Genomic DNA, 27,733 nt, shown 5'->3' on the forward strand with positions numbered 1-27,733 from the left:
ACTTTCCACCCAGAGCAGGAATCCTCTTCTCTCACCTGAAAGGTGGGCCCATGTACCCCTTATTTTATTTGCTTGTTTGTTTCTCCCAGTAACAAACAGAATTACTGCTTGGCAGCCTCTTTTTCGATTCCACTGATTTTAGTTTCTTATCCTTGGTTGACATCTGTCTTCCTAAACTTTCCATCTATTGGTCAGACTTCTGCCTTCCAGAGCATTACACAGTGAGTCTCATTCTTCTTCCACATGATGGACTTGGTTCTCATGTGTCTCTTGTCTTCTAAATCTCAGTAGACCCAGTTTATCCTTTTTTGTTGTTCCAATTTTGGTATGTTTCTAGAGTGTAGACCATTGTTGCTACAGAGAGCTGGAACCCAGATGTCCCTAACTTAGGTATCTGTCAACAATGGGCAAGAGTGCAGATGGGCTATAATCTAAGCAAGCACTTGGAAGTGATTGTTTTGAATAGTTTCAGAAGGAGAAAGGTCATGGAAATGTTTCCATATGACTGTTTTGCTGCTTGTAGTTTATGCATATATATAAAATGCATAAATATAATGGGTTTACACATCGAATGGGGTCACCAGATATAAAGGATATAGGGATATTTTTTTCCTTAAACATACTGACCATAGCAAGGAAAAATGAAAGTGGGTCTCAAGATGGGCAGGAATGGAAAGTTTGTGCTAAGACTTTGGAGAAAACTGGAGTGTTTCATTTCAGTCCCTTTCCTCAGTCCAGATTCGTGCTAATATGATTCTGGGAACTCTTGAGGTGTTGTTAGCACCTATGGTATCTTTTGGAAGGTGTGAAAGAGGATTCCAGTGGTAAGGAATCTGTGTTCTCCTTGGAATCCCTTCCTTTCTTGTGCGTCCATGAATCATCATTATCAACTTCCTGCCCTGATAGTTGTCAGGCTCAGAGAGGAGATGGTAGTAAGAGCTCACTGTAATGGCCTCTGTGCAGTAGTCAAGAGATGTAGTCACCACAGATGTAAACTCAAGAGTATTATAGTTAGCAGACCATGTCTGGCAAGACTGAAACGTAAGTATGATGCTTCCTACACTGGGAATATGAATGTAACATTCTGCAGAGATGTGGGTAGGCCATTTTTAACCTAGGCAAGAAATTTGCCTGGTAGCGATCAAGACCTTGCCTTTAGGAAGGCAGCTTTGTGGTAGCTGCCTTAGTTCTGGCAAAAAAAACAAATAGAGAAGACATTTTTTTTCCTGTTGGATAATTTAGAGGTTTACAGTTCTTCAGGCCCTAATGGCATACTTTTTATGAAATCAAGGACAGATTATTCTGGTTGTTGGGAGACAACTTGGATGTAAAAGAGACAACGCTATCTGCGTTAGGGTAAACAAGTTTTTCCAGATTGGAATTTTAATAAGAATAAGCTGAGTTTCTTGGCCCTTGCTGTCATGCTAATCTTGAGATGTAAAACCCTGAGAATCCTCCTAAACTTCTGGGGGTTGCCACTCTGCCTCAGGATCACTCTACAGGAAGCTCCTGTGAGATTTTCTTGATGTAGCCGTCTTTTCATAGTGAGAAAGTGAAGTGACAGCTCTGCGTTCACTCGGGGAACTCATGCCATAGCTTAACAGGAAATGGGCATTCCAAATGGGTGGTGTAAATAGGTTTTTTTTGCCACAGGAACCCCAAGGATTTACTTTCTGCCCAGAGTTTCCCCCTTCCCTTCAGACTTTTAGGTTGACATGGAATTCGTCCCTGGGAGCCAGATGTATCGCTGGAGGCCTTGCTCACTGGCTGTGTTCTGTGGCTAGCGAAGGCTGGCTGCACTGTCTCAGTAGCTGCTCTCCTGAGCTGTGTTTGAGCTCAGTCCTGCTTCCTCTGTTTATGTGTGTACATTTATCTTTGCATGTGGCTTCGCCTACTACCCTTTCTGTCCTTATTTCCTTTTTAAAATTTTCTTTGCTATCATTCTGGCCTTTTGGGTCCTCCCAAAAGCTCTGGATCTTTCTGGTACACTTGGTGTAGCTGGAAAAAATGATGCAGTCAAATGCCAGATCAAAAGCAGATGGAATTGCATGCATGTTTGGGTAACTCCTGGTCTGTTATTTTTAACGTCATTCATAGAATTAAAGTAATTGTGGAAATGTTTAATTTTTACCTTTTCATCTCTGAAAGGTGCACAATATTGACTTAGTGGACATACCCCCTTGTAAACTTTGTTTCCCCAAAGTGGCAGAAGCCTCCTGAATAAATTCAGGAGTCTCAAAATCTTGTGGGAGAATTATTTTCATTAGTGCTTCTAAAAAAGGAGAGGTCATGGAAATTAATTTATTCCTGCTCTAATTATACATTGTCAGTAGTAGTGAAAGAAAGAGCATAATTGGAATGATTATACATTTTGCTTCTGATACTTGATCAAGCACAAACTTCTCCTATTTTATCCCAGGTTCTACCTTTAGTTTGAAACAAAATTGGCATTAAAGGACCATGAGGTTGTGAATTTGAACTGATGGCGTGTTAACAATTTTGAATATTTTGCACCTCTCACACGAAACATTCCAGGGTCTGATGGAATCTTTCTTCCATAAGAAATGCTTCCCTGTGCTGTAGATTCTGCATGCTTTGATTGGTGCAGGCTCCTGGAGTAGGCACAGGGCAGCATCAGGATCCCGTGTAGCTCAGGTGCCTCCCTCCCTTGGAAATGGCTGTTGGCTGATATCTGGAGAGTGATTTTGGTGCTCTGCTTATTACTTTCATTGTTGGCTGATTGATTTGCATGCAAGAAGCTATGCAGATGACAAACTCTTTCCAAAAAGCTTGTATGTAAGGCAACAGATGGTCGACAAATCCAGAATCAGAACCACAGGGTTGACTAAACATAAATTGTAAAACCAGTTGAAGTTTAAAATGAATCAATGGCAGTGATATTCTTGGCATTTATCTGTGCCAGGGTTTCTACCCAAGAGCTGCCACGTTCCCTGGTTCACTCTCCTTGCAATCTGGAGACACTTCCTTCACGGCACACAGGAGGCTGCAAAGATTGAGATGACTGCTCCCCTCTTGCAGTAATGGGGGCAAGATGTGGCTGATGGAGTGGTCGGGGTTGGTTGTGGGGGAGTATGTCTGGATTCTGACTGACTTCTATTAGTCCCCAAGTATTGCTGCTGTTTTTCTCATTTAAATTTCAATGGTTTTACATGTGATTATCCCAGTCATATGCCAGTCACCAGTCTGATGTGATCTGCTTGTAACTCCTTAGAACAACGACAATGAGACAGCCCTGCATTGCGCCGCGCAGTACGGCCACACGGAGGTGGTGAAGGTCCTCTTAGAGGAGCTAACAGACCCTACCATGCGCAACAACAAATTTGAGACACCTCTGGACCTGGCTGCACTGTATGGGAGACTGGAGGTGGTGAAGATGCTCCTCAACGCACACCCCAACCTCTTGAGCTGCAACACTAAGAAGCATACCCCTCTGCACTTGGCAGCAAGGAACGGCCACAAAGCTGTGGTCCAGGTCCTCCTGGATGCTGGCATGGATAGCAACTACCAGGTAGTGGGGCAGCTGTACCTCCCAAGCTCAGGGGACCTAGTCATTTGGAAGAGGCACAAGTACCATGCTACTGGGCTGTGTTCTTATTTAGCACGTTTCACGTCATGTGTCAGATGCTTCCATTTGTTGACTTATTTTAATGTGAAACTTTAGAGACAAAATCCTCAATGAATCTGTTATTTTTTATTTCTTTTCAGGGGTAATATATAATCGTTATACCCTGAAAAGAAGTGCTTATGGGCTATCTCAAAGTTAGAAAAGTTTCATTATCTTCCTATGCATGTGTTCCCACTGCCACTATTTCGCCCCTCCAAAGTGCCATTGACCTGATCTTGCTGACAGGAGACTTAGCATTTCCGTCTGTTGTTAGTTTTCTCCATTCAGATGAGTGACCATTCCTTAGGCTTTGCGTTGACCAAACCACATTTGAAGTTATGATGTTTTTTTCCCTTGTACTTTTCTTCTCATTATTCCTTCCTCCCAGGGAGGTGGAGTTTTGAGGTGCTTCACCAGTAGGTGGCTCCAGGAGTAACTGTGCAGTTATTCATGTGTGGCCTGCTGGGGGCACATCAAACATCCTTGATGTACAGGCCACGATCGTGGTTTTGGAATCCAGACAAGAAAAGTGGGAAAGATAATGATAGAGGACTTTGTGTGGTTTATTTTATTTTCCTGTCCCTTCTTGTCTATGTCCCGTTTGTCGTGTGAAGCCACGCCAAACCTGGGTCACTGTTCTGACGACGTCCTGCTCTGCGCTCTCGTTTGCTTTCCAGACGGAGAAGGGCAGTGCTTTGCATGAGGCTGCTTTGTTTGGCAAGACCGATGTGGTGCAAATCCTGCTGGCTGCAGGTGAGAGGTCGGCAGCGCTCTTGTTTCACCGCATGCCAGGGTTGGGCTTGTTCCTTGGGGGATTTTTGCTGGCTGCATTTGAGCCCAATGTATGTACATCTCCACTGTTTGATTGCAAGTGTACAAACTATTCTTGAATAGCTGGATTAAATGGCTTCGGATGAAAAATGTTGGTTGTGCTGCTGGGAGCGTTAGGTGTCCTGGAATTTGGTGCTCTTTGGGGCTGGCTTGAAAATGCTCACTCCCCTGGGTTACCTGGTGTGCTTTCTAGGAATTGATGTCAACATAAAAGATAACCGTGGACTGACTGCCCTAGACACTGTCCAGGAACTGCCTTCTCAAAAGAGCCAGCAGATAGCAGCACTTATTGAAGGTATCAGTCCATCTCCCTGTTGGGACCACCAGGGGACACACTGGCCGAGCCAAGGCATTTGTGTTTGCTGCAGCTTTATTTGTCTTTCCATGTAGATCACATGACTGGAAAAAGAAGTGCAAAAGAGGTAGATAAAACCCCCACACCCCAGCCACCTCTCATCTCCAATATGGACTCCATATCACAGAAGTCTCAGGGTAAGGCAGCTCTTCTCTGCTGGCCAAGGGGCTCCCAGCTTGAAGAGTTGAATGTTCTTTGGCAAAATGGAAAATCTTAATTTAAATAATAATTTCAGAGGATTGGGAGTACTTAAGTTCATATTCAACTTCACTTATTTCCAACTATATGAAGTTTTATTGGTCCTAGCTTAGTCCTTCAACTGTGGACCTCTTCTTTTCTGCTTTATTTATTTAATTTTTAATTTTTTGCATGTGAGGAAAATTGGCCCTGAGCTAACATCTGTTGCCGATCTTCCTCTTTTTGCTTGAGGAAGATTGTCACTGAGCTAACTTCTGTGCCAATCTTCCTCTATTTTATGTGGGATGCTGCCACAGCATGGTTTGATGAGTGGTGCTGTGTCCACGCCTGGGATCTGAATCTGTGAACTGTGGGCCACCAAAACGGAGTGCACGAACTTAACCACTATGCCACTTGCCAGCCCCTCCTCCTTTATTTTATTCTCTACTTTTACAGTCAGCTCTCTGAGATCTATTCTGGGTTATTTAGTAGGCAAGATGACCTCAAAATGAATTCAAATCTCAGGGAAGCCTTGTTTTCTAACACACACTGTAGTACCTTGAGCATAGTTGGCCCACAGTAAATATTTAATGAGTGTCATCTGTTTGGTAGATGTGTATGTGGCAGATTTTGGTAATATATCATTTGGCCAACAAATGTGGTCCGGGTGCTAGCTTAGGCAGTCCTGCCTCTCCATCATTAGCCAGAATCCACCTTTTCAGATTTTTTGAGCAGCGTTTTGGGTCCTAGGTGTGGTGAATGAGAAAGACAAAATTCTGACTGACACCTTCCCCAGCTACAAATCACAATACAGAAGGCTAGAGAAGGAGAACAAAGCCAGACACTAAAAAGGGAAAGGGGCTTTTCAGAGGCGTGTAGAGGTCCTTAAGTTAAAGGACACTCAGCCTGTCTTTACTTGAGTCCTTGTCTCCCTCCCCGTCACACTTTTTTTCTTGACCCCATCATCTACTAGGAATGGGATTAGTAGTTCACTGAGCTCTTAGCTTTCAAGGGTTTAAAGCTTACAGTTACAGTTTTGACTATATGCTAGTGACCCAGAGATCCCTGGTCTGTAACAGATGCTAATTTTGCCTTCACGAATTTGGATGCCAGGTACCCTGAGGTTCGTAGTTATCCAGTGAGTGAGTCTAACGGCTGCAGTGTGTCTGTCTTGGAAAGGCTTGACCATCCTCTATTTGGCTTGAACACATGGAGGTTCTTATTAAGAATTTAAAGGATTACTTAAGTTTTTCAGTTGTACTTTGTGACATTTTATGTTTACATTTATGCTATCATGGTATTGAGGTGTTAGGGAATTTATAAAGGTCTTGGGGAGCATCCCTCATAGATGTCAATCATTTTCTGTATTGAATTAGAGAAAAATACATTCAATTCTCAGGGTAGAAAGAGCAGCCAAAGCTCTCTCTATTTATTCCTGTCCACAGAGCAAAGCAGTCTGTTATTTTCCTTGTCTGGGTTAGTGTTTGTCAGGTTCAGGTTACTGAAGGGCCTTTGGGTTGTTGCAGTGAGTGGAAGTCCCAGATTGTTCTCCTTTCATTGCTCTCTTGCTTCTCACCTCCTCTTCAGGGGACGTGGAGAAAGCAGTGACTGAACTGATCATCGATTTTGACACGAACGCTGAAGAGGAGGGTCCCTACGAGGCGCTGTACAATGCTGTCTCCTGCCATTCGCTGGACAGCATGGCCAGTGGGCGATCGTCTGACCGGGAGTCCGTGAACAAGGAGGCCGAGGCTGCAGGAGTGAAAGCTGCTGGAGTGAGGCCTGTATGTGGCCTGGGGCCCTCAGCCACCTGGCAGCCATGTTGCCAGCCTGTGCTCAGTGGGGTGCTGGGGAGAGGAAGCGTGGCCCCTGGATCCTACTCCCCCTCTTCTCCTGGGCTCTGCTGCTTCTCCCTCTTGCTCAGTGTGGTTAAACTACACAGATCATGTGAAGGTAGAATTTTGGTTTTTCCGATTTCAATATAACCTGTTTGCGTCTTTCTATTACTTTTTGGCCATAGAGCAAATTAAAGCATCTTATTTCTATTTAGCCTTAGTGCTGCTTCTGTCTTTGGGGTCTTTGCTATATGTTGTTTGTTTTCTCTCTGGAGAGCTGTTCCGACAGTGAAGGAGCACACTGAAATAAATTCCTGCCTGCCCTGAGCGCGTGCTCACCTTCCATTTGCCCTCAAAGAGTTCTCTGTTTGGCTTTGGACAGAGTCTGTATTCGACAGGGCTGTAGCGAGGCTTAATCATACATCGTATGCATTAGCATGTGGCATCCCTGTTTTTCCCAGTTACAACCTCTCCAGCCATTGAAATAATAGGATCAGCAGAACCCTGAATCTTTCCTTCTCAAGGTCCACCTTCCCGTCTTACTGATTCTTTCTCTAGTACTTACTTCTACTTCCAGCCTATTCATTGTTCTCTAGGCTCTCATCTCTGTTTTCTCCCCTGGGCTTTTACTGTGAGCCTAAGCCTGAATCAGTGCTCCCATTGACCTTCCTTCCTACATTACCAGGCACAGTAATTTGAGGTTTTGAGCACTATGCTTGAACTAAAATGGCCATTGCTCTAACAGGGTCCCAGGGATAATCCTACCTTGAGGCATATTTTCAGGTGTGTATTATTTCTTCCTATTGGAGAGGCTGACCTTTCTCTCGGGTCGGAGGCTGGCTTATGACCATTTTGATGATCCTTTGACTGCTAGGTGATCTTTGGGCTTTTCAGGTATGCCCTGGGAACAGCCTGATGTTTCTTGGTGTTCTTTTTCGGTAGGCTCCTTGCCCTGCCCTGGAATCGTCCCCGCATTTCAATATGGAGTTTGGAAAGGCTTGCCAGTCTTGTACAGCCCACCAAAGTGGGTGTTAGCAAGGACTGTGGTAAAATTCCTTGGGAGTGGTGAAAGCAAGTACATACGCTGAGTACCGCTAGCATAGTGCTGTGTAGACAGAGCTAGTTAATTTTCACTTCTTTCACTGTGTTAGGTACAAATGAATTAAGCAAATCCACCTGTGAAGGAAGGCGCTCCTTTAAGTGGTACTTACAGGTGATGCCCATTAGAGGGAGCTGGAGGCTTTGCGAGAAGCAGCAGGGTTCCTGAAGTAAGCTTTGAATAACCAAGTTCCTGTAGGGCTTAGCCACTGATTTACAGTGTCTTTGTTCCATCTCACTCCAGGAATCTAGCCTCCCTGTGGTTCTGCTGAGCAGAGACTGATGAGTCTTGGGGTGCATGCTTTGCCTTGGGTGTGTTGTGGCAGTGCTATCTTCTTGGCCCTTGGTAATTAACTGTGACCAAGGGACTCCTACGTCTTGTAAACGCAATGGATGGTACGTATAAACCAGCTCTACTTCCAGGCCCCTGGCCAAATTTCACATTAGAAAAAGAGGCTGGTGCTTTGCTTCTCTTTCTTTCCAGTGTTCCCGTTAATCACTTCTTCCACAGAAGGCTTTCACATTGTTCTTTCTAGGCTCCTTCAGCCTTGGGAGGTCTTCTAGGGTGGGTCCTTGTTGTTGTTGTGTTTCATTTTGTTTTGTTTTTCCTCAGCTGTTTGTTCCTAAAGTGGGATAACTGGTGCAGATTAGGGACCTGCTCCTTTTGCTATTCTCTTCCTTACAAGGTGTACTGGGACCAAGCTTGTTCCCGTACTTCCAGAGCAAAGAAGGGTGGGGACAGTGGGACTTAGTGGGAAATATGATCTAAATAGCTTTGTTTGGCTTGGACATATGAACGTGTTTTGAAGTTGTTGCCATTGGGCATCCATCTGGTTCCGGGGATTGTGGGAATGACCGATTTATCAAGATATAATACTGAACAGTGAAGCATGTTTTAACAGAGAGATCAGGGATGTTAAATGCTAATTAACCCTGGGAGCTCCTAACACATAAGAAACATCTTTCCTTGCAGATTTCCCTGAGTCTCTCACATAATTCAGCATTCACCTCTGCCCTGACTTTTTTGGTAAATACTGCTGTTCTAGCAACACAGTAAACTAACCTACAAATCTGGAAATAAGCCTACAAGCCAACTCCTGTTTCAGGTTCCCACTCTCTTCCCTGTAAGAACATTGATTATCAAGCATGAATAGGACTTTAGAATAGAAACAATGCTGAAAGTACTACAGGTGCAATGGCAAACCTCTCTTTAGCTTTCTTTCATCAAAGATCATTCTGTGCGATCCTGAAATGATCTATGTGATCTAACAGATTCCCTCTTCGGTGAGTTTCTTGCTCTAGGGCAGGGGGCCCACAAACAACTGCCTGTTTTTGTGAATAAAGTTTTATTAGAATACAACCACGCTCACTCATTTACATATTTTCTATGGCTACTTTTATACCACGGTAGCAGAGTTAACTGCAAAGCCTAAAATATTTACTGTATGGCCTTTTAAAAGCTTGCCAACTCCTGTTCTAGGGCAGATAACTGACAAGTATTCCTTTTTAAAATGGACTGAGATGAAGTAGGGTTTTCCTATGCTAATGATACGTAATAGTAATATTGAAGGATAGGAGATCAGTTCTGAGCTTTTGCTAATAAATGAGGATAGCATTAACGTTGAGCAGGAATTGATGTTTTTGTCCTTGGTTACTTTCCTCATTACTTCCTTAATAACTCTGGTTTGTTAGAACTCTTTGACAAGCTGATTCTTTTGATTTACTGTTTCCTCTTTATAGATTAGACTGAGGGTTGAGCCACTGGTTTTCCTATATGTGCTAGAGTCTTATGTATCACTCTTGTGAAGGACATTTTCCGACAAGGCAGTTGTGTGTTTTCAGTGCTGGTATTTCTTGCTGTGGTCAAGGATATGGAAGAGGTGCTTGTAATCTCTGCTGCAAACATCAAAAAGCAAAGAGCATGCTAATTGAATTGTGTGTGCGTGCAGGGTTCTCCATCTGTTCAGATACTAAACCTTGAGTTTAGTCTCTCAGGGGAGTTCTTTACATTATTCCTTTTCATTTCCAAGAGCTAACATAAGAGTAAACCGAAGAGGTAGACACTTGAAAAAAGAGATAGTGAAACATATTTTTCTTCTACAGAGGGAACGTCCACCACCTCCAGCCAAGCCCCCGCCTGACGAAGAGGAGGAAGACCGCATAGATAAGAAGTGTTTTCCCTTGACAGCTTCTGAGGTAGAGGGTTGAGGGTTTATTCCCATCACTGAAATAGGATGTTTTGGAAAGTGCATCAATGTGTGCTTAAAGAAAACTTTGCTTTCTCAGTTTCTTATCACCTCTTTGGATTAGTAAATTTGTATTGTGTCTATTAGTAATCTGCACAAGACCTTTCAAACTCACTTAAAAGTACTAAGCAAAGAATTTTAATAGACCTCTAGCAGACAGGCCAATTATTGATCTACCTTGCCACATGGAAAGGAAAACGTGCACATTTTCTCCTGGCTCCAGTTGGCTAAACACTCACTTTTTGCTTTCGTACCTGTGCTGTCTTTTGATACAAATGTGCAGTATCCCCCTAATCACCCTTCTCCAGGCTGCGTCTTAGCAAGCTTTGCTGATCCTGCCCCAAACGTCTTATTTCTCTTTCTGCATCTTCTCTCTTCATTGCACGTGAAGAATCTGCACCAGGACAAATGTGGAAAATGTCATGAAGGCTCAGAAGAGAAACAGGAGTCATGAGGATGGGGAGATCAAAGAAAGTTATTTGAAAAGAATAGTCCATGTTTTAAGAAAAAGAAATGTTATCATGGGGCAAATAGTTCAATCTTCTCACTTAGGTATATGAAGAAAATCATGTTTTCCTTGATCTTTCATCTTCAAAATGTTTCTTTGACACTTCCTACCATTCAGAGAATATGTTTATTGAGTATTTACTCAAAGTATTGCATAATTTCAATAGTTATTTTGTAGTTCATTCAATGTCCGATTGTTCTTTAGAAATCAGGTAATATAAACTAGTCAGTTAAGTCTCATTACTTTATCCCTAGAAATCAGAGTTAAGTTTTTTACAGTATTGACACAATATTGCCATGAACCATCCAGTTATACAGTTTCTTTTATTTAATATAAACTCATGGAAGCAGAATGATGGCTTTAGTTTAACAAAATGTACAAGGAAGGGGCTGGCCCCGTGGCCGAGTGGTTAAGTTCGTGCACTCCACTGCAGGTGGCTCAGGGTTTCGTCGGTTCGAATCCTGGGCGTGGCCATGGTACCGCTCATCAAGCCACGCTGAGGCGGCATCCCACATGCCACAACTAGAAGGACCACAACTAAAATACACAACTATGTACGGGGGGGCTTTGGGGAGAAAAAGGGAAAAAATAAAAAATCTTAAAAAAAAAGGTACAAGGAAGCTCTTTTAAGAATGTGTAAGTCAGTTTTGGAGATAGGGGACAATTTCTGTGCTGGGTACAAATTCTGTCCTTATTCAATTCTATTCCTTGATTACGAAATGCTTATTGTCATGTGTCAGCTAACGGGTCTCTAGAATGACGGCCTCTAGGGTAATAGTGTATTGCTGGCAGACACAACTGTGTGTAGTGAGTCCCTACACGTTTTTATACAGAGGCTTGCTTCATTACTCCCTTTTTACAAGGAGAAACCTAGTAATATGGAGCATATTCGCTTGCGTCTGGGTCTCTGTAAATGCCTTATGCTACCTGTTTATCGAGGACTAGGGTTAAAATTCCTCATGCTCTAGGATAAGAGCAAGGCTCTTAAAAAAATATTGGCTATCAAGGACTTCCTAGTCTCCCAAGGCTTTCTAGAGCATACAATTTGGCAGTAGCACAGTGTCAAGACTTAGGAGGAGAAATCTCCATATTACTCTTCTGGGTGGGAGGCTCTGTCTGAGGTACATCTTTTAGGACTTGCTTCTGGAATTCTGGGTCAGTTGGGGACCATCATAGTCAGTATTTGGAAGACCATGAGAATTCTGGCTTTGCTTACTTAGTGATGATTAGAAGTACATGAATATAGAGGTGATATATCTGGGTCTTATCATTTTAATGGTCAAGGCAGATTCTATTTGCTGTAGTCTAAATGGATAGGTCTTCTCCAAAAGTTGACTTTTTTGGGTTGGGGGGACTCTAGTCTTCACCAGCTTTATGTCTTATACTCTCAAAGCTTTAATATCCTAAACCTCATATCCTAGGAGGCACTGGCCTCATCAAAGTTTACACTGTTGTATTTGGCAAGCTATCTGCCCCAGTGTTCATGTCCTATTCCTGAGGATTGTCATTGTCAGATGACCCACAGAAGCTTTTAAGGAAAGCTGAGTATACCTGGCTCCAGGAGAGCTTATCAGAGTAATGACTAGATCATGAAAGTGGCTTAAAAAAATTAAGCACATACACACTCATGTGCATGCACATACACTATTTGGATGTTTTTGCCCCGCCAGATGGGCTACCACTACATCACACTGACCGTGGTCTTCTCTATGCTCAAATGTGCTGAACATTCATGGGAAGTTGCAGCTGCTGTGGTATCTCTTCCCAGAAAGCTGCCCACATCCCGACTGGCCATTCTATGGGTCACAGTTAGGTGGTGACTGGTAGTAGCTTTTCTCTGCAGCAAAAGTGTTCCTTTCCATATAGCAGAGAATATGTTTTTTTGGCTTTGATTTATTGCCAGCCCTGGAAGAAAGGGGAAAAAAGATTAAAGAGTAATTTAGTAAAGAGCAGAATCCTTTCTGTTGAAAATCAGTTATTGCCATATTCACTGTGACACAGGGTTTCTTAAGTGAGAACTAGGAAGGCTCAAAGTAAGTTTATTGCTTTATTATGAGATTTTAATCCCATAGCTGGCAGGGGCCAATACTAAGAGGAAAAGATCACCCTCTGAGTTGAATGGGTATCAGCAGGGGACTCTCGTTAGACATCTGAAGGGGGAAAAGAGTTCCAGATTGGATGGAGAAATTATACCCCAGAAAAAATGAGGCCAGCTTGGTCCAGAATCAGGGGAAATGAATTTTATGGTTCTGGCTCTGCTGGGAGCTCTCTGTGTAACCTTGGGCAAGTCCCTAGACCTCTCTGGGAACCTAGTTTTGTCATCTGCAAAATGAAAGAGCTGGAACCAGGTGCTCTCTAGCTGTGACTGTAATGGTTCCAATCCCTTTCAGCTCTGACATTTGCTGGTTCTCTGCTTCCGGTTGTCATGCACAAGAGCCAGGCACAGAGTGAACACAGGTCCAGTGGGCCTGATTTTCCAGATGGAAGTCATCAGCCCTGTCCTGCTTGAGAAGAAAGGGTATTATGGCCTGGCATCCAGGCTGTGAAATACCTCTCAGAGAAGCGTGCCTGGGGCTATATGAGAGCTCTTGCTGTGTGCAGAACACTCACAGAGTCAGATTTCCAGGGCTCTGCCTAAGTGATAGCTGTGAGTGTGTAAGCCTGCAGAACACCAATTCCTGTCTGTAAAGCCCAGGGTCTTAGGTTGGCACTGTACGAACTGCTTAATAGTCCCTCTTTGTTCTCTTAATTGTGTTCCTGTGAAGAGGCTAAGGAATAAGTAATACAGGCAAGTGGCTCATTGTAGTGAAATAGCTTTCAGCTTCCAGGTGGCTTTCAGTAAGTGGAGGTTCCTGCTGTGTTTAGCAGAATTTTGAAAAGAGACTATCATTCTGCCTTTGGAGTGGCAGCCTTGTTAACAAACAGGAGCTGCAGCCTCTCATTTAGTCTGAATCCTTGCTGTCTCATTAGTCCATAACACTGTGAGCTATGCCTCCAAGAAGCAAAACCCTGATGAATCACAAACCTGATTGGTTTCCAGTGAGCTGTGGGACATGTCAGTGAAGAAGGAGATTTCTGTATGTGCCAAAGAATCACACCTGTGTAGGGTACCATTATTTGTTAGGTGGACTTGCGGATTCCCTGTCACCCTCTCATTCATAATATATTACTTATCCTAGCCAAACTGCTCAAGAGAGATTTTGTGGTTTGGTTTATTCTCCTAATAGCTGGTATATGATTATTCTTAATTTGCCTGTGAAACACTTTACACTCTTAGGGCAGGTGAGCTGGTACTATCCTCTAAAGCCAGGGGCTCCTTTCTCTCTGTCAGTGCAACCGTAGCGTTAATCGTGGTGTTTCTGGCTTGGTTCAAGAAGCAGCTTGGCTAATCTGGTACCATAACTCTTGGTGGCCACCAGGCCCTCAGCTGACTAAAGCCAGTTGGTAGGTGTAGGAGCCAGCTCTGGTCCAGTTACTTCACCAGAGATGTTTGGCTTCCTGGGTTAGGGATTTCTTAGTAGATGAGCTGCCTTTTCTCCACTGAAATTCATACTGCCTAGCCACTTGACTCCTTTCAGAACAGAGATTGGTGGACTTAATTTAAAATTGTATCATCATAAATGTGGTAGGAAGTCGGCTTTTGGGAAATTCTCTGTAACTCCAGGACTTAGGAAGAAAGGCTCACAAAAATAGAGAAAGACTTAACAGAGCACTTTGTTTCTAGTAAAAGTCAGTCCTTCAGGGTCAGTCAGAAGTCATTTTGATTCCCTCTCGAGAAGAGGGGAAGGCTTCCAGCCTTGGGGTAGGATGTGTGCATGTTAGGAGGGAAACGTGCGCAGCTTTATGATACACTGTGGCTGAAAACTGCTTGGGAGAAACTATCCACAGGAAAGAGATCATGCAGAACACTGTGGAGATAGGAGAGGCAGGAGAAGGGAGGATCATGGGTTTTATTTATGTTTTTTTGAAGAATAAAATGAGGTAAGGAAAGGGGAGGATTTTAATCAAAGGCCGTTGAGGTTTGAGGTGCAGGGGTGTATCCAGAAAGCAGTTGTGATTCCATGTGACACTTGAATTATTTACCTTCTCTTCCCCGCTCTCTTCCTCTCAGGTGAAAAAAGAGCCAATAATCTCTGATTTGTTCAACATAACCTGTTCTGGTATTAGCCACCACACAAGAAGTACTATGGTGTTTTTCTCTCTTAGGTCTTGGCCATGAGACCCTGGATTCAGGGGAGCGCAGCTAGGGAAGAGGACGAGCATCCTTATGAGCTGTTGTTAACAGCAGAAACAAAGAAGCTGGTGTCAGTGGACAGAAAAACAAAAGGTACATCCACCCTACCCCCGCCTCCTGGCAGAAATAACTCCAAAAGGATTTTTAAAGTTGGTGATCCTAAGTGGAAGGAGATGGCGATGTTCCTTGGGATGGGAAAGTTGGGTTTCATGGCAGTCTAAGGTGGTGGATGTATTATGACCTTTCATTTTCAATACCCTGGGTTGGAGTTGGCTTGCCACCTTTTAGCATATGGAGCAAGGATAAGGTTAGGTCAGCCTAGGAGAGACCCGTGGCAGGAGAGACTGCCAACATTGTGGCAGAGATTGACTTGGGGGTCTCAAATCATAAACTCTCAAGTTAACGCAGTGGAAAAACAAGCCCAGTGAGCAGTCCCTTTGGGTTCAGGCTGACGGCACAGACTCTGCTTTGAGTCCTGACCTCAGAGTGAGACACTCCTGGGGAGGGGCCCGTGATTGGCTGCCACCCGGTAACTAGAGTGCTCTGTCGCCTTGGCCTACTTTCATTGCCTCTGCAAAATTCAGTTTCCTCCATAAGGGAGTGAGTGCTGCAGGACTGAGATCCAGCCTGGCCGATGTAAACGCAGTCGCGACAGAGGTGAGTGTGCACTGCTGGAGAATTTGTGACAACCACTGTCTCAGGAAGAACAGGAAGGGGCAGTGTGATTCCCACTGCAGTTTGAAGGAACTCCTGTGACCTCCCCCACCTCTCTATAGTTTGTAGGTACTAGGTCCTTCATGGGGTATTATTAAATGCCTCCTTTCAATCCTAAGACCATGCATGGTTCAGGTAAGAATGGGGGATTCGATGGTTTCTTTTAAACCATCAGAGGGTAGGGATGGCAAAGAGAATGTGTGCATATGTGTATGACATTGTAGATCTTCTTTTTAATGGTCCTGTTTAAAAGGTTTCTCTTCCAGCATGCAGAAATTTCGTGGTTGGTTTCATAGTAGTTGTTCTGTTTTGTTTTTTATAGTTTCCATTTGGAGCTCTAAAAAAAAGTTATTTAGATACAGTAAAATTCATCCTTTTTGTGTACAATTCTGTGAGTTTTGAGAAATACAGTTGTATATAACTGCCACTATAATCAAGATACAGAACAGTTTCGTCACACCAAAAAATTCTCCTGCATCCCTTTGTAGTCAGTCCTGCACCCCTCCCTTACCCCTGGAAACCCCTGCTCTTGTGTCTGTCCCAATAATTTTGACTTTTCCAGAGTGTCATATAAATGGAATCACACAGTATGTACCCTTGGGAGTCTGGCCACTTTCACTTCGCATAATTCACTTGAGCTTCATCCATGTTGTTGCATATATCAATAATTTGTTCCTTTTCATTGCTGACTAGTATTCCATTGTATGTGAAGTACATACATACTATGTGTATACCACAGTTCATCCATTCTCTAGTTGAGGGACATTTGGGTCATTTATAGTTTTTGCCAATTACAAATAAAGCTACTGTAAATACTGCATACAGGTTTTTGTGTGAACATAGGTTTCATTACTCTTGAGTAAACACTAGGAATGGGAATTGCTGGGTCCTAGCTAAACACCTGCTTAACTTTAAAGGAAACTGCCAAACCACGTTCTCAGGATAGGTATACCATTTTGCATTCCCATCAGAGTTACAGTTGCTGTATATTCTCCCCAGCACTTAATATTGTCAAGTTTTTAAATTTTTAGTCATTCTAATAAGCGTGTAGTGAGATTTCATTGTGGATTTAATTTGCATTTCCCTAATGACTAATGATGTTGGACATCCATTAATGTGATTATTTGCCATCTTTATATCTAATAAAGTATCTGTTCAAATTTTGTGCTCATTTTAAAAGATTGGATTGTTTCCTTACTATTGAGTTGTGAGAGTTCTTCATATATTTTGGACACAAGTTTTTTTATCTGATAGATGATTTTCTTCTAGTCTGTGATTCATCTTTTTATTCCCTTAACAGTGTCTTTTGAAGAGCAGAGGTTCTTAATTGTGATGAAGTTCTATTTATTCTCTTTTTTTTTAATGGATAAGGTCACAAATATTTTTTCTGATGTTTTATTGTAGAAATTTTATAGCTTTAGGTATACATTTAGGTCTGTGATCCATTTTAAGTTAATCTTCGTATATGGTGTGAGGTATGAGTGGAGGTGCATTTTTTTGCATATGAATGTCCAATTGTTTCAGCATGATTTGTTGAAAATGCTATCCTTTCTTCATGCAATTGCCTTTGCCACTTTGTTATTCTTCTTTTCAGAATTTTTCTAGATATTCTAGTTCTTTCATCTTTTCATACAAAAATTTAGGATCAGCTTGTTGATTTGCACAAAAAGTCCTGCTGGGATTTTTACTGGGATTGTGTCGAATCTGCGTAGCAATTTGGGAAGAAGTGATGTCTTAACTGTATTGAGTCTTCGAATCACATTGGTAGATTTTTAATTAATTAAACTAATTAATTTGCTTCTTTTTTTTTGTTTGAGGAAGATTAGCCCTGAGCTAACTACTGCCTGTCCTCCTCCTTTTGCTGAGGAAGACTGGCCCTGAGCTAACATCCATGCCCATCTTCCTCTACTGTATATGTGGGACGCCTACCAGCATGATGTGCCAAGCGGTGCCATGTCTGCACTCGGGACCTGAACTGGGGAACCCCTGGCCGCCGAGAAGTGGAACGTGCGAACTTAACCGCTGTGCCACCGGGCTGGCCCTGATCCTTAATTGATTTAGAGAGAGTGGAGTAGAGCGCCGATGCCTTCTCTAGTTGTTTAATAATAAATCGTACTGAAATTAACCCTTAAAGAATAAACACTTACTTAATTTAATGCTCTGTTTGAAAGCGGTTCTTAGTGAGGGAAGAATCTTTAGCATCATGGAAGAGGGAGATGCCAGTTCTTTCTCTTTTTCAAAGGCTTGATCTGGAACCACTGCAAGATAACTGGCTCAACCTTTAGAAGGAAGAAAAGGGGAAAGTCAGACAAACTTCGTAAACGAGGCTGGTTTCCTTGGCTGCCGAGTGCCCTTGATAGAGAACTTTCTGTTTTCAGGTCAAGAGATCTCCAGGTTAAGGAGGGACCTGCCACAGAGGACTTCAGACCCCACGTCTAGTCCTCCTTTGCTTTGGTTTCTTCCAGCTTGCAATCTTGGGCTGTTAAGAGTGGGCCATGCAGGAAGCAGATTTAATTGAACCACAGCATGTGGGGGTGTGCCTGCCTCCAGGCTAGCTGCTTAGATCACTCAAAGAGCTTTCAGACAAAGGAGTTGAGACGTTCAAGATGAAATGGGCTCTTCCGGTTTCTCAGTAGCCTGGAAGGAATGCCTGCTGGGCCAGCGAAAGTGAGGCCAGTCAGCAGACGGTGCTGTGGGTTAAGACATGTTAAGTCTTTCCTGCTTTTCCACTGATGTCATTATCTTAGGCAGTTTTTATGAATTAATTCATCAGTTTTCAAAAGGCCACGTTAATGAGCCTGCCAGAGCTTTCAGCCCTCCTTGCTATAATTCATGAAACTGCAATGTGAGGGGTGGGATGGGAGATTTTTAAAATTACATTTTAAAATTACCTTTTTATTAGCTCCCTGGAAAACAAATTCAGTCAATACATAAGTGAATACAAATAAAATGCTCAGGTCCTTCTCATCTCTCCGCTGCTCACACTTGCCAGAGGTGACCACAGTTGAAAGTGTAGTGTACGCTTCAGGCCATTTGCTATTATTATACAAAAGTGACTGTGTAAGATTGTTTTGTTTGAATTTAACCTAAAATGTTTGCATTTAACCTAAAATCCTATTTTACAAACGATTTTGCAAGCTTTTTTATTTACCTTGTTTATAAAATATAGATACAATTTGGTCTTAGTTCTTACATAAAGTTCTTACTTTATTCTTTTTCAGTGGTTGTTAAATATCCCGTGACTCATTTTTCTGTTCTCCAATTGATAGATGTTTAAGTGGCCTCCAATATTTCTCTGTCATAAATTATGCTGCCATGGACATTCCATACACAGATTCTTACATGCTTATAAGAGTATTTCTTAAAAGACATTGACAGAAAGTAGGATTAGCCAGTCAGAGTGTAGGTGCGGATCTGGATCTAATTGGTGGAGCTAAATTGCCCTCTCTTAGTGGTGAAAAAGCCCTCTCTTTTCTCCATACCTTCACCAACACAGAGTATTATTGCTCTTTAATGTTTTTCACCATGATAAGTAAAAAAGTGTCTTTTGAAATTGGCATTTGCCTGATCTAGTGAATTTGAGCATCTTATCTTATTGATTAGTGTTATATATTTAGTCTATGAGTTGCCTATCTTTTTTTTTTTCTATTTAGAAATTGATTGTAGTGGAAACAGTTCATATAAATACCGATTTGGCCAAAGTGATGCTCAGAGGAAAGTTCATATCCTTAAATTCATTTGTTAAGAAACAAGGAAGACTAAAACTTAACCCAAAGAAAGTAGCAGAGGGCCAGCTCGGTGGTGCAGTGGTTAAGTTCACACATTCTGCTTCGGCGGCCTGGGGTTCGCTGGTTCGGATCCTGGGTGTGGACCTATGCACTGCCTGTCGAGCCATGCTGTGGCAGGTGTCCCACATATATAGGAGAAGAAGAGGGGCATGGATGTTAGCTCAGGGCCAGTCTTCCTCAGCAAAAAAAGAGGAGGATTGGCAGCAGATGTTAGCTCAGTGCTAATCTTCCTCAAAAAAAAAGAAAGTAAGTAGCAGAGAGGAATTAATAAAGATAAAAGCAGATAGTATACTTCGCATACTTTATGTATGCATGTTACACCTCAATTAAAGAAAAAATAAAAGCGGAAATAATGAAGTAAAAAAACCCCCAGAAAAGCAGTAGACTTGATCATTACAATGAAAACTTGTTTGTTCTTATGAATATATCAGACAATTCTGATCAAGAAAAGGAAAAAAACCCACAACATGTAGGAATAATATAAAGAATATATATAAGGACAAATTCAGAGAATTTTTAAAATCTCTCTGATTTTAAAATTAAGATTATTTTAAAATCTTAAATAATAAGAGAATTTATAGGAATACATTTTATGTGGTTAGTTAGAGTTGCTGCTATCCCTCTGGGATGAATTGTCTGGGAGAGTTATTGGTTCCTCACGATGACTGGTAGAAGTGGGGTTTCTATTGGCATTTAGTGACTGGTGACCAGGAATGCTAAGCATCTTGCACTATGCAGGACATTTCAGTGAAGAATTTTCCCACCCAAAAATGCCATTTGTGTCTGTAGATATTATAAAAACTGACAGAAGTAGAAAGCTTTACCAGATCCATGAAGCAGAAAACCCATCCCTCCAAAAGGCACTAGGCTCAGATGGTTTTATGATAGTTTTATGCAACAATGTCTTCCTCTGTTATTTGAATTGTTTCAAATGTAGAAACAGTCTTCTGAAATTTTTATACAAGGCTAGCATAACTGAGAGCAATGCCTCCTGTTTCTCGTTGCTTAGTCATTTATTTCTCTTTAGGGTTTAACTCTTTGCCCACTGGACATTCTGGACATACTACTGCTCAGAGAAACAGTGGATAACTTTCTAGGTTTAATAGCAGATAGGAAAGTAGCCAAAGTAGCCAAGACCTCTAAAAGTCATTATTCTCTGTAGTACTTTTCTGCAGCGTCCACTAATAGAGCTTAGATCCAGGTGGTTACTTAGGGAGTGATGAATGATTATCTGAAGACAGTGCTACAGGTAGACTCTTTGGTACACAGTTAAATTTCTGAGGTTTTTTAGATGCACTTAAGTCAGTATTCCTGAGCTATGCATTTAGGTCTGTATGAAGTTTGTGCATGAGTATGAAGACCTTAATCCTCTTGGAGGGAAGGAAAGTGTCATTTTATTTTATTTTGTTAATTTTTTTTGAGGAAGACTGGCCTTGAGCTAACATCTGTGCCATCTTCCTCTACTTTATATGTGGGATGCCCTCCACGGCATGGCTTAGCAAGTGGTGCCTAGGTCCACACCTGGGATCCGAACCTGCGAGCCCTGGGCCACTGAAGCAGAATGTGCGAACTTAACTGCTGCACCACAGGGCTGGCCCCAGAAAATATTATTTTAGCTTCTCCCTACTCCCACGTCCAGAGTGCTTCCAATTCCTGAGCCTTTGGGGAATTCTATAGTGTAAGTCTTGGCTTTTTCCTTTGCCAGCTTGGAATTCTCAGGTGTGTTTCCATCTGCAGTCTTACTTTTATTTTTGGTTTAGTAAGACTTCAGGAAGAAGATTAAATAGGTACCTGTGTTCAATCCACCATCTTTACCTGCAAGTTCAGGCCAGCTTTTCATAGTAGGTTCCAAGGGGTAAGTTTGGGTGCTTTTCCCAAAGACAAGAAATCTAAAGAGACAGTTTAATAATTAAGCCTTATCTTCAGCAGCTTCCTCTTCTCTCACCGTCTTGCATTAAAGGAGCTCCTGCTGAAAGCCCCACTGTGTAACTGTCTTCCTCTTATCAGTTTATATTTCTGAGTTGGAATAGTTCACTTTTCTTTCCATTATGGAACAAACCCAAGCTTTGTGAACTATACATCTATATTTTCTTCCACCAAATGTATTGACAGCCATTTATATACATATGTAAAATAATCATAACACGGAAGAATACGTTAAGTTCGTATAAAGAGGTATAAAAGTAATTTTGGAGTTCAAAAGAGGGATATGTTATGTCAGTGTAGGAGATCAGTGATGTCTTCATGGAGGAAGTGGCATTTGAGCTGAACCCCAAAATCGAGGCTTCTACTTGATAGGCAGAAGTAACAAGGAAGGAGAGGGCATTCTAGGCAGAGGGAGTAGCATAAACAACAGTGAGATGACGGGAGATGATGGAGCACATGTTAGGAGAGTGGTGAGTAATCCAGTTTGGCTGGAACAAAGAACTGGTCTTGGAGTATTAGATCTCAAATGTCAGTCTTTATTCCAAAGACAGTGCAGTGTTGTTGAAGCCTTTTGAATGAGGCAACAGGATAGAAGCCACACTGTAAGTATGTATAATTGTGGGATCTTAGATTACAGTTGGGAGAGACTAGAGGCAGGAATACCCTGAAGTCAAGAGACTTCAAGGAATCTCTTGATGGAAATTAGGGTCCAAACCAGGGGGACAGTAGGAAGTGATAGGAAGGAGGGTTTGGATGGCAGAGGTATTGAGGAGGCAGAATCAACAGGACCTGACAGCCAAATGTGGAAGAATGAGGAGGAGAGGGTATTGAGGATGATCCTGAGGTTTTAAACCTGGTTAATTGGGAAAATATTGTGTAGCAGATATAGGGGTTGAAGGAGGGACACGTTTGAGGGAAGACGTTAAGTTTAATTTTGAATATGTTAAGTTTGAGGTCTTTCAGATGCCAAGAGAAATATTCCATAAACACTTGGAAATGCGGGTCTCATGTTCAAGAGAGATTTAAAGATTCGAAATACGAATTCATGAATCTTCCAGGTAGAAGTGATGGTTAACATAGAAGATAATTAATTGCTGAGGGAAAGACTAGAGAGGCTGAAGAAGTCAAGAATAGAACTGGGGCTGGCCCCGTGGCCGAGTGGTTAAGTTCGCGCACTCCGCTGGAGGCGGCCCAGTGTTTCGTTGGTTCGAATCCTGGGCGCAGACATGGCACTGCTCATCAAACCATGCTGAGGCAGCATCCCACATGGCACAACTAGAAGGACCCACAACGAAGAATATGCAACTATGTACCGGGGGGCTTTGGGGAGAAAGAGGAAAAAAATAAAATCTTAAAAAAGAAAAAGAATAGAACTTATATTTAGAGGCACGAGGGGGAAGAAACATAAGAAGATAACCAGAACAACGCAGTGTCTTAGAAGCCAAGGCTGAATGTGATGTAAACCCCAAAATAACTGTGGTTTAAACAAAATAGAAGTCCAGAATTAAGGAGTCCGGGGCTAGTCTGGCAGTTAATAACGGTCAAGGACCTAGTCTCCTTCTGCCATCACATGGTTCAAGATGACTAGTCAAGTTGAGGCTATCAGCACAGGAAGGAAGAAAGGGGAGAAGAAGGCACTTTAGAGACAGTTCTCAAAAGTTGCACATACCATTATCACTTATAACCCACTGGCCAGAATGGTCATGTGGCCACACCTAGATAAAAGGAGATGGGAAATGTAGTCTTTATTCTAGGTGGCTGTGAGCCAATCTAAAAAGACCCCATAACCAAGGAAGAAGGGGAGAGTGGGTATTGGGGACAACCACTAAACGGTGTCAGATGATATAGAAAGAGCCAGACGGATGAAGACTAGAAAAACGGTTAGGTAATAAGAAGGCCATTGGTAAATCCTAGACAGGGAACTATTTCTCTGAGGCAGGTGGGAAGCGCTGAAATTATCCCCAAATCTTAACATGGCTTTGAGAGTAGTTAAGGAAGTTTAGTCTAAGTCTTCTCAGGAAATTGATGTGGTTGTCCTCTAAGAGTATAGACACTGTGGGGAAGGTGACAGTCCGAAGAGAGTGGAAGAGATGAGGAATCGATCTCAAGGTGGTATCACAGTTTTCAAGAAATGAATAAAAGGATAGCTGGGCCTGGTAATCAGGCTTGCATTTAGATTCTTGCTCTACTACTTATTGCTGGTGACCCTGGGTCATTTAACCTGTTTAAGCATCATTTTCTACATGTAAAGTAGAGATACAAATTGTTACCTCGTGGTTGTTGTGAATATTAAAAAAGAAAATGCTTAGCACAGTGTCTGGCACAGAGTAACTAGTACCTGATAGATTGTAGCTGTTGGAAGCCAGCTGAATTAAATAAATTGGTGGAGGACTCAGTCAGTTGTTTCTTGAGTATTCAACAGGGCTCAACATTCCAGCAACTGGAGAAGAGAAAGCAAATGGTTGTGAACACCCAGTGTTGGAACTGGCAGAAGATCAAGAGAAACAGAGATGGCAAGTGTGCTGTTAAATTAGGCATGGTTAAATATCACGGCTGGTTGGAGGACTGATCCAGGCGGGGCTGGTATATTGAATAGGAGAGTCTGCGGACCCACAGGTCCCCAGAGGCAGTGAACAGACTCTTCAGGAGGAGTTTAAGGAAATGGGGAAGACATAAGGTAATCAGGATCAAGTCAAGGTGGAATAGTCCCAAGCCCCAGAGTCAGGCTGTACCGTACCTCTGGGTGCTGCGGTGGGTGGAGATGGTTTCTGACCTGAAGACTCTCCACTGTGCTGTTAAATATCACCCTGAACCAAACTCGCAAGACTGCTGGACCTTACCCGGCATTTGAGTTTTATTTGCCTGATTTACAAGGCCACTTAGAAGAAATCAGTCTCCTTTGCAGAGTAGGGAGAAAGGAAACCAGCCTCTGTGTTCAGTGTTAGCGTGAAGAGCAGTTTGGAAATGGCCATAAATGAAAAATGATGATAATGATGGCAGCTACCATTTACTGAATGCTTCTTATGGGCCAGCCATGAGCTGAGTTTATTTACACTGATTAGGTCATTGAATATCTCAAGACAAATCTTCCGGGTAGGGGCTATTTTTATCCCTGTTTAATAGATGAGGAAGAAGTGAGGCGTTAGAGCTGGGCTTTAAGCCCTAGTCTGGCTGAATCCAAAGCCTGTTTAACCATGAGGTTAAAGCATTTCATCCGAAGCCCTGCTGCTATTCACATTCTGAATATCATGGAGCTGGAAAGGAGCTCAGGTCGTCTAATCACAGATTCAAACCACATTAAATCTCAAAGCCCTAGAGAATGCATACCAGCCATTCATTTTTTGAAAGAGACCCAGAGAGGAAAATCACGGGGCTGGGACTATAACCTGGGCCTCTTGAATCACGGTCCAGCTCTCGTTCTAGTTCTCTGGCTGCCGTGGACCAGAATGGACTCTCAGTCTATTTGTCTTACCAGATGACAATCTCCAGCAAATGGCTGCATAACCCAGTTGGCACCTTCATTTTGGGGATAGCTTAGTGACCCTCCAAAAGCAGCCATGTACTTAGGAACTTTCCTGGACACATGGTTTCCAATGCCCACCGCAGTGACTAGATATTGGAGGGTTCCAATCGTAATGGAACAAAAAAAGCAAAACAGTCTGGGAAACTGGAGTCCCCCAGCCTTCTGCTCTGGGTCTGAGGACTCATTTGACTTAGCAACTCCTCACACGAGCTGCATTTTTCAGCCCTAATTTAAGCAGGCAGAGGTGACTGAAAGTGTGCAAACGTTAAAATGTTATTATTCAAAAGCCCTTGAGATCCCCATGGATCATCATAGTAATTAAAATGCAGCACAGAAGACCCCTCGCTTCAGCAGCTTACAGGGTAAAAGGAAAATGAACACCCAGAATGAATAAAGATTGCAAGTTGAAGGGACTGGGAATTAGCATGCTGTTGTGTCATCTTCGCTGGAGCAGCTGGCCTTGAAGTGTGGGGAGAGTAAGGAAACAGCCTCCCTGTGTCCTAGTCCCTCCTGTTTCTCTCCTAGAAGGTCAGGTTGCAAGGAGTGCTGAGGGCAGTGAGGGAGGAGGGTTGGAAGCTGTGAGCTCCGCGGGCGGGAGCATAATGATTCCCATCAGAAGGAAGGCCCTAGGCCTGAAGATGCTCCTCTGCGAGTCCACGAGTCCCTAGGCATGAGGTTCATGTCTTCGCTTTTTCTAATGTATTTCCACTTCTCTTTCAGCCTGTCAAGGCCTTACTTCTCCTTCAATGTCCAGCTCGAAAGCTACCTCTTCTGAAGTCAATTGGTTCAAAATAATCACACTTTCTTTTCTGCTCACTATGCATTTGGTTTATACTTTTTTTAAAGCATCTATTAATTTTTGCCTTGAATTCTAGTTATTTCTGTATATGCTAGTCTCTTCACATAGCTGGTCAGCCCATTGAGCAGATTCAGTGTCTTCATCTTTATATCTCCTGGGTGCCCCCTGAAGGTAGACATTTCACACCTGCTTGTTGATGGAATCTGTGGTTACAGGAGTGTGGTGGAGCCTGTCTCAGGTTCTCACTTCAGCCCTCTCACCATCTTACCTTCTGTCCCTTCCTTCTGCTGTCAAGAGTTGTATGGATTATGAAGGCAAGGGATATTTGTACTTGCCATGTATGTTGTCTTTGGTGATCCTTGGACAAACCTGTGAGGAACAGAGAAATAGTTGGTCTCATCTGTGAGCAAAATATTTTGTAATAGATCTTGTGTGGAGAATAATAACAATTGTTAACATCTGTGGAGAGCTGGCATGTCTCAGGCATGTCTCTAAATGCTTTACAATTAGAATTACATTTAAAATTATAATTTAATTCTCACAGCAATCTTATGAAATAAGTAGTGTCAAGATCCCAAAATTACAGATGAGACTACTAGGCACAGAAAAGTTGTGTAGTCAAGATCTGGCTCATGATCAGTACATTGTGTTGTTAACACCTTGTCCTTTAGAGACCTAATACTATCCTGACTTTACAGAAGGAAGGGACCATTGAGCAGATCTTTTTCTCACCCGTTGATTTGCTAGGAAATCTAGCTTAGCCTTGGATATCGTTTTTTATGGGAAAGAGAACACCAGCTTAATAAGATCCTGAGGTTCTGGGGCCGGCCCTGTGGCTGAGTGGTTAAAGTTCCACTCTGCTTTGGTGGCTCAGGTTCTCGGGCTCAGATCCTGGGTGCAGACCTACTCCACTCATCAGCCATGCTGTGGAGGCATCCCATATATAAAGGAAAAGAAGATTGGCACAGACGTTAGTTCAGGGCTAGTCTTCCTCAAGCCAAAAAAAGGAGAGGAGGCTGAGGGCAAATCTTCCTCACCAAAAAAAAAGACCCTGAGGTTCTTAGATCTTGACATACTTTTCAAATACCAAGGTGTCTTTCCCAGGGAATTGCCAGGGTAAGTCGTGTAATTATAAGAATCTCTTTCCATGATTTCTTATACTCCATAAAGTATTGGTGGATTGTGGTTTCTGTAATGGGATTATGACCTTCAGAAATTCTTCCTCTTCACATATTTCCTTCTTCCATAAGTTTCCATTCCTTCTTTCTGCCCACTTCCTTCCCCCTGCCATTTGTCTGGTATTGAGCTCTTGGCATCTGTCTCTCTTTCTTCATTGATGGCTCACATGAATGGGTGGCTGTTTGACAAGGGCCTTCATTGTCAGCTCCCACAGCAGCAGTCAGAACATTCTCTGTAGCCTGGGTTCTGAGTCCACCCAGGCAGTGTGAGCCATGCTGGCTCCCAGTTCTGGACTTTGGTGTTTTTCTTTTGTTGTTGGACTCCTCTCTCCCCACCTCCCAAAAAGTTAAATAAGAGGCTAAAAGTTGGTGCAAAGAAGTAGAAGTCTGTGCTCCTGTTACCAAAGTCCTCTTTTTGTGTTCAAATGCAGTCAGAGGGACATCGCATCTTGGCCCAGGATCTATAGGAAGTTGGCTATTAGAATATAGTGCTAGAAGTGGCAGACTTTGTAGCCTGGTTGACTCTCCCCATCGACCTCTCCTAGGAAGTGCCATTGGCCTGAACCACCATTAGATGGTCACATGTCATCTTCCCTGTGGCCCCACCAAGCAACACCACAGGGCAGCTTCGTTCAGGCTGCCAGTCATCCTATGTGGTTTTCGTAGCCCTGAAGTCATGGCTTCCTGGGGCCTGAGTTAAGCTGTCTGGAACTCTTATGTATGCAGCATTTCTTCTTCCCCAGAGAAATGATTCAAGTTTTTCAGTGCTTATTCAATGCTCTGGACCTGACTTTGGGGGTGTAGAGTTTGTGAGTTAAGGGTGTGAAAGTCCTGAAGCAGTCAAGTGTAGAGGAAAGAGATGCCAAAGTTCATACTTCTGGGCTCCTGTGGATAAG

At 42.8% G+C, this 27,733-nt stretch overlaps 1 protein-coding gene and 1 long non-coding RNA gene across 18 annotated transcripts in view; one reads left to right on the forward strand and one right to left on the reverse strand.

Moving 5' to 3' along the window:
- The window catches only part of ANKS1A (ankyrin repeat and sterile alpha motif domain containing 1A), a 178,506-nt gene that overhangs the window by 76,497 nt on the left and 74,276 nt on the right, over positions 1 to 27,733 (forward strand). For 8 of the 17 annotated variants that reach the window (XM_023624779.2, XM_023624780.2, XM_070245431.1 and 5 more), the window contains 7 exons: positions 3,233 to 3,529; positions 4,240 to 4,378; positions 4,650 to 4,751; positions 4,847 to 4,948; positions 6,576 to 6,772; positions 10,025 to 10,117; positions 14,882 to 15,002. In XM_023624779.2, the coding sequence (XP_023480547.2) occupies positions 3,233 to 3,529; positions 4,240 to 4,378; positions 4,650 to 4,751; positions 4,847 to 4,948; positions 6,576 to 6,772; positions 10,025 to 10,117; positions 14,882 to 15,002 (1,051 nt within the window). Of the gene's footprint in view, positions 1 to 3,232; positions 3,530 to 4,239; positions 4,379 to 4,649; positions 4,752 to 4,846; positions 4,949 to 6,575; positions 6,773 to 10,024; positions 10,118 to 14,881; positions 15,003 to 15,482; positions 15,567 to 27,733 lie in introns of those variants that run through there. The other 9 variants (XM_070245434.1, XM_070245439.1, XM_070245440.1 and 6 more) reach the window with 3 other exon arrangements.
- On the reverse strand, positions 10,980 to 26,028 carry LOC138919643 (uncharacterized). Its single transcript, XR_011430020.1, has 4 exons — positions 25,928 to 26,028; positions 23,676 to 23,777; positions 17,771 to 17,902; positions 10,980 to 12,580 (listed from the first exon to the last, which is right to left on the reverse strand). It is a non-coding gene; the product is annotated as an uncharacterized lncRNA (long non-coding RNA).

This window comes from Equus caballus, chromosome 20, assembly GCF_041296265.1.
Source record: "Equus caballus isolate H_3958 breed thoroughbred chromosome 20, TB-T2T, whole genome shotgun sequence".
In the NCBI taxonomy this organism is placed as follows: Eukaryota; Metazoa; Chordata; class Mammalia; order Perissodactyla; family Equidae; genus Equus; species Equus caballus.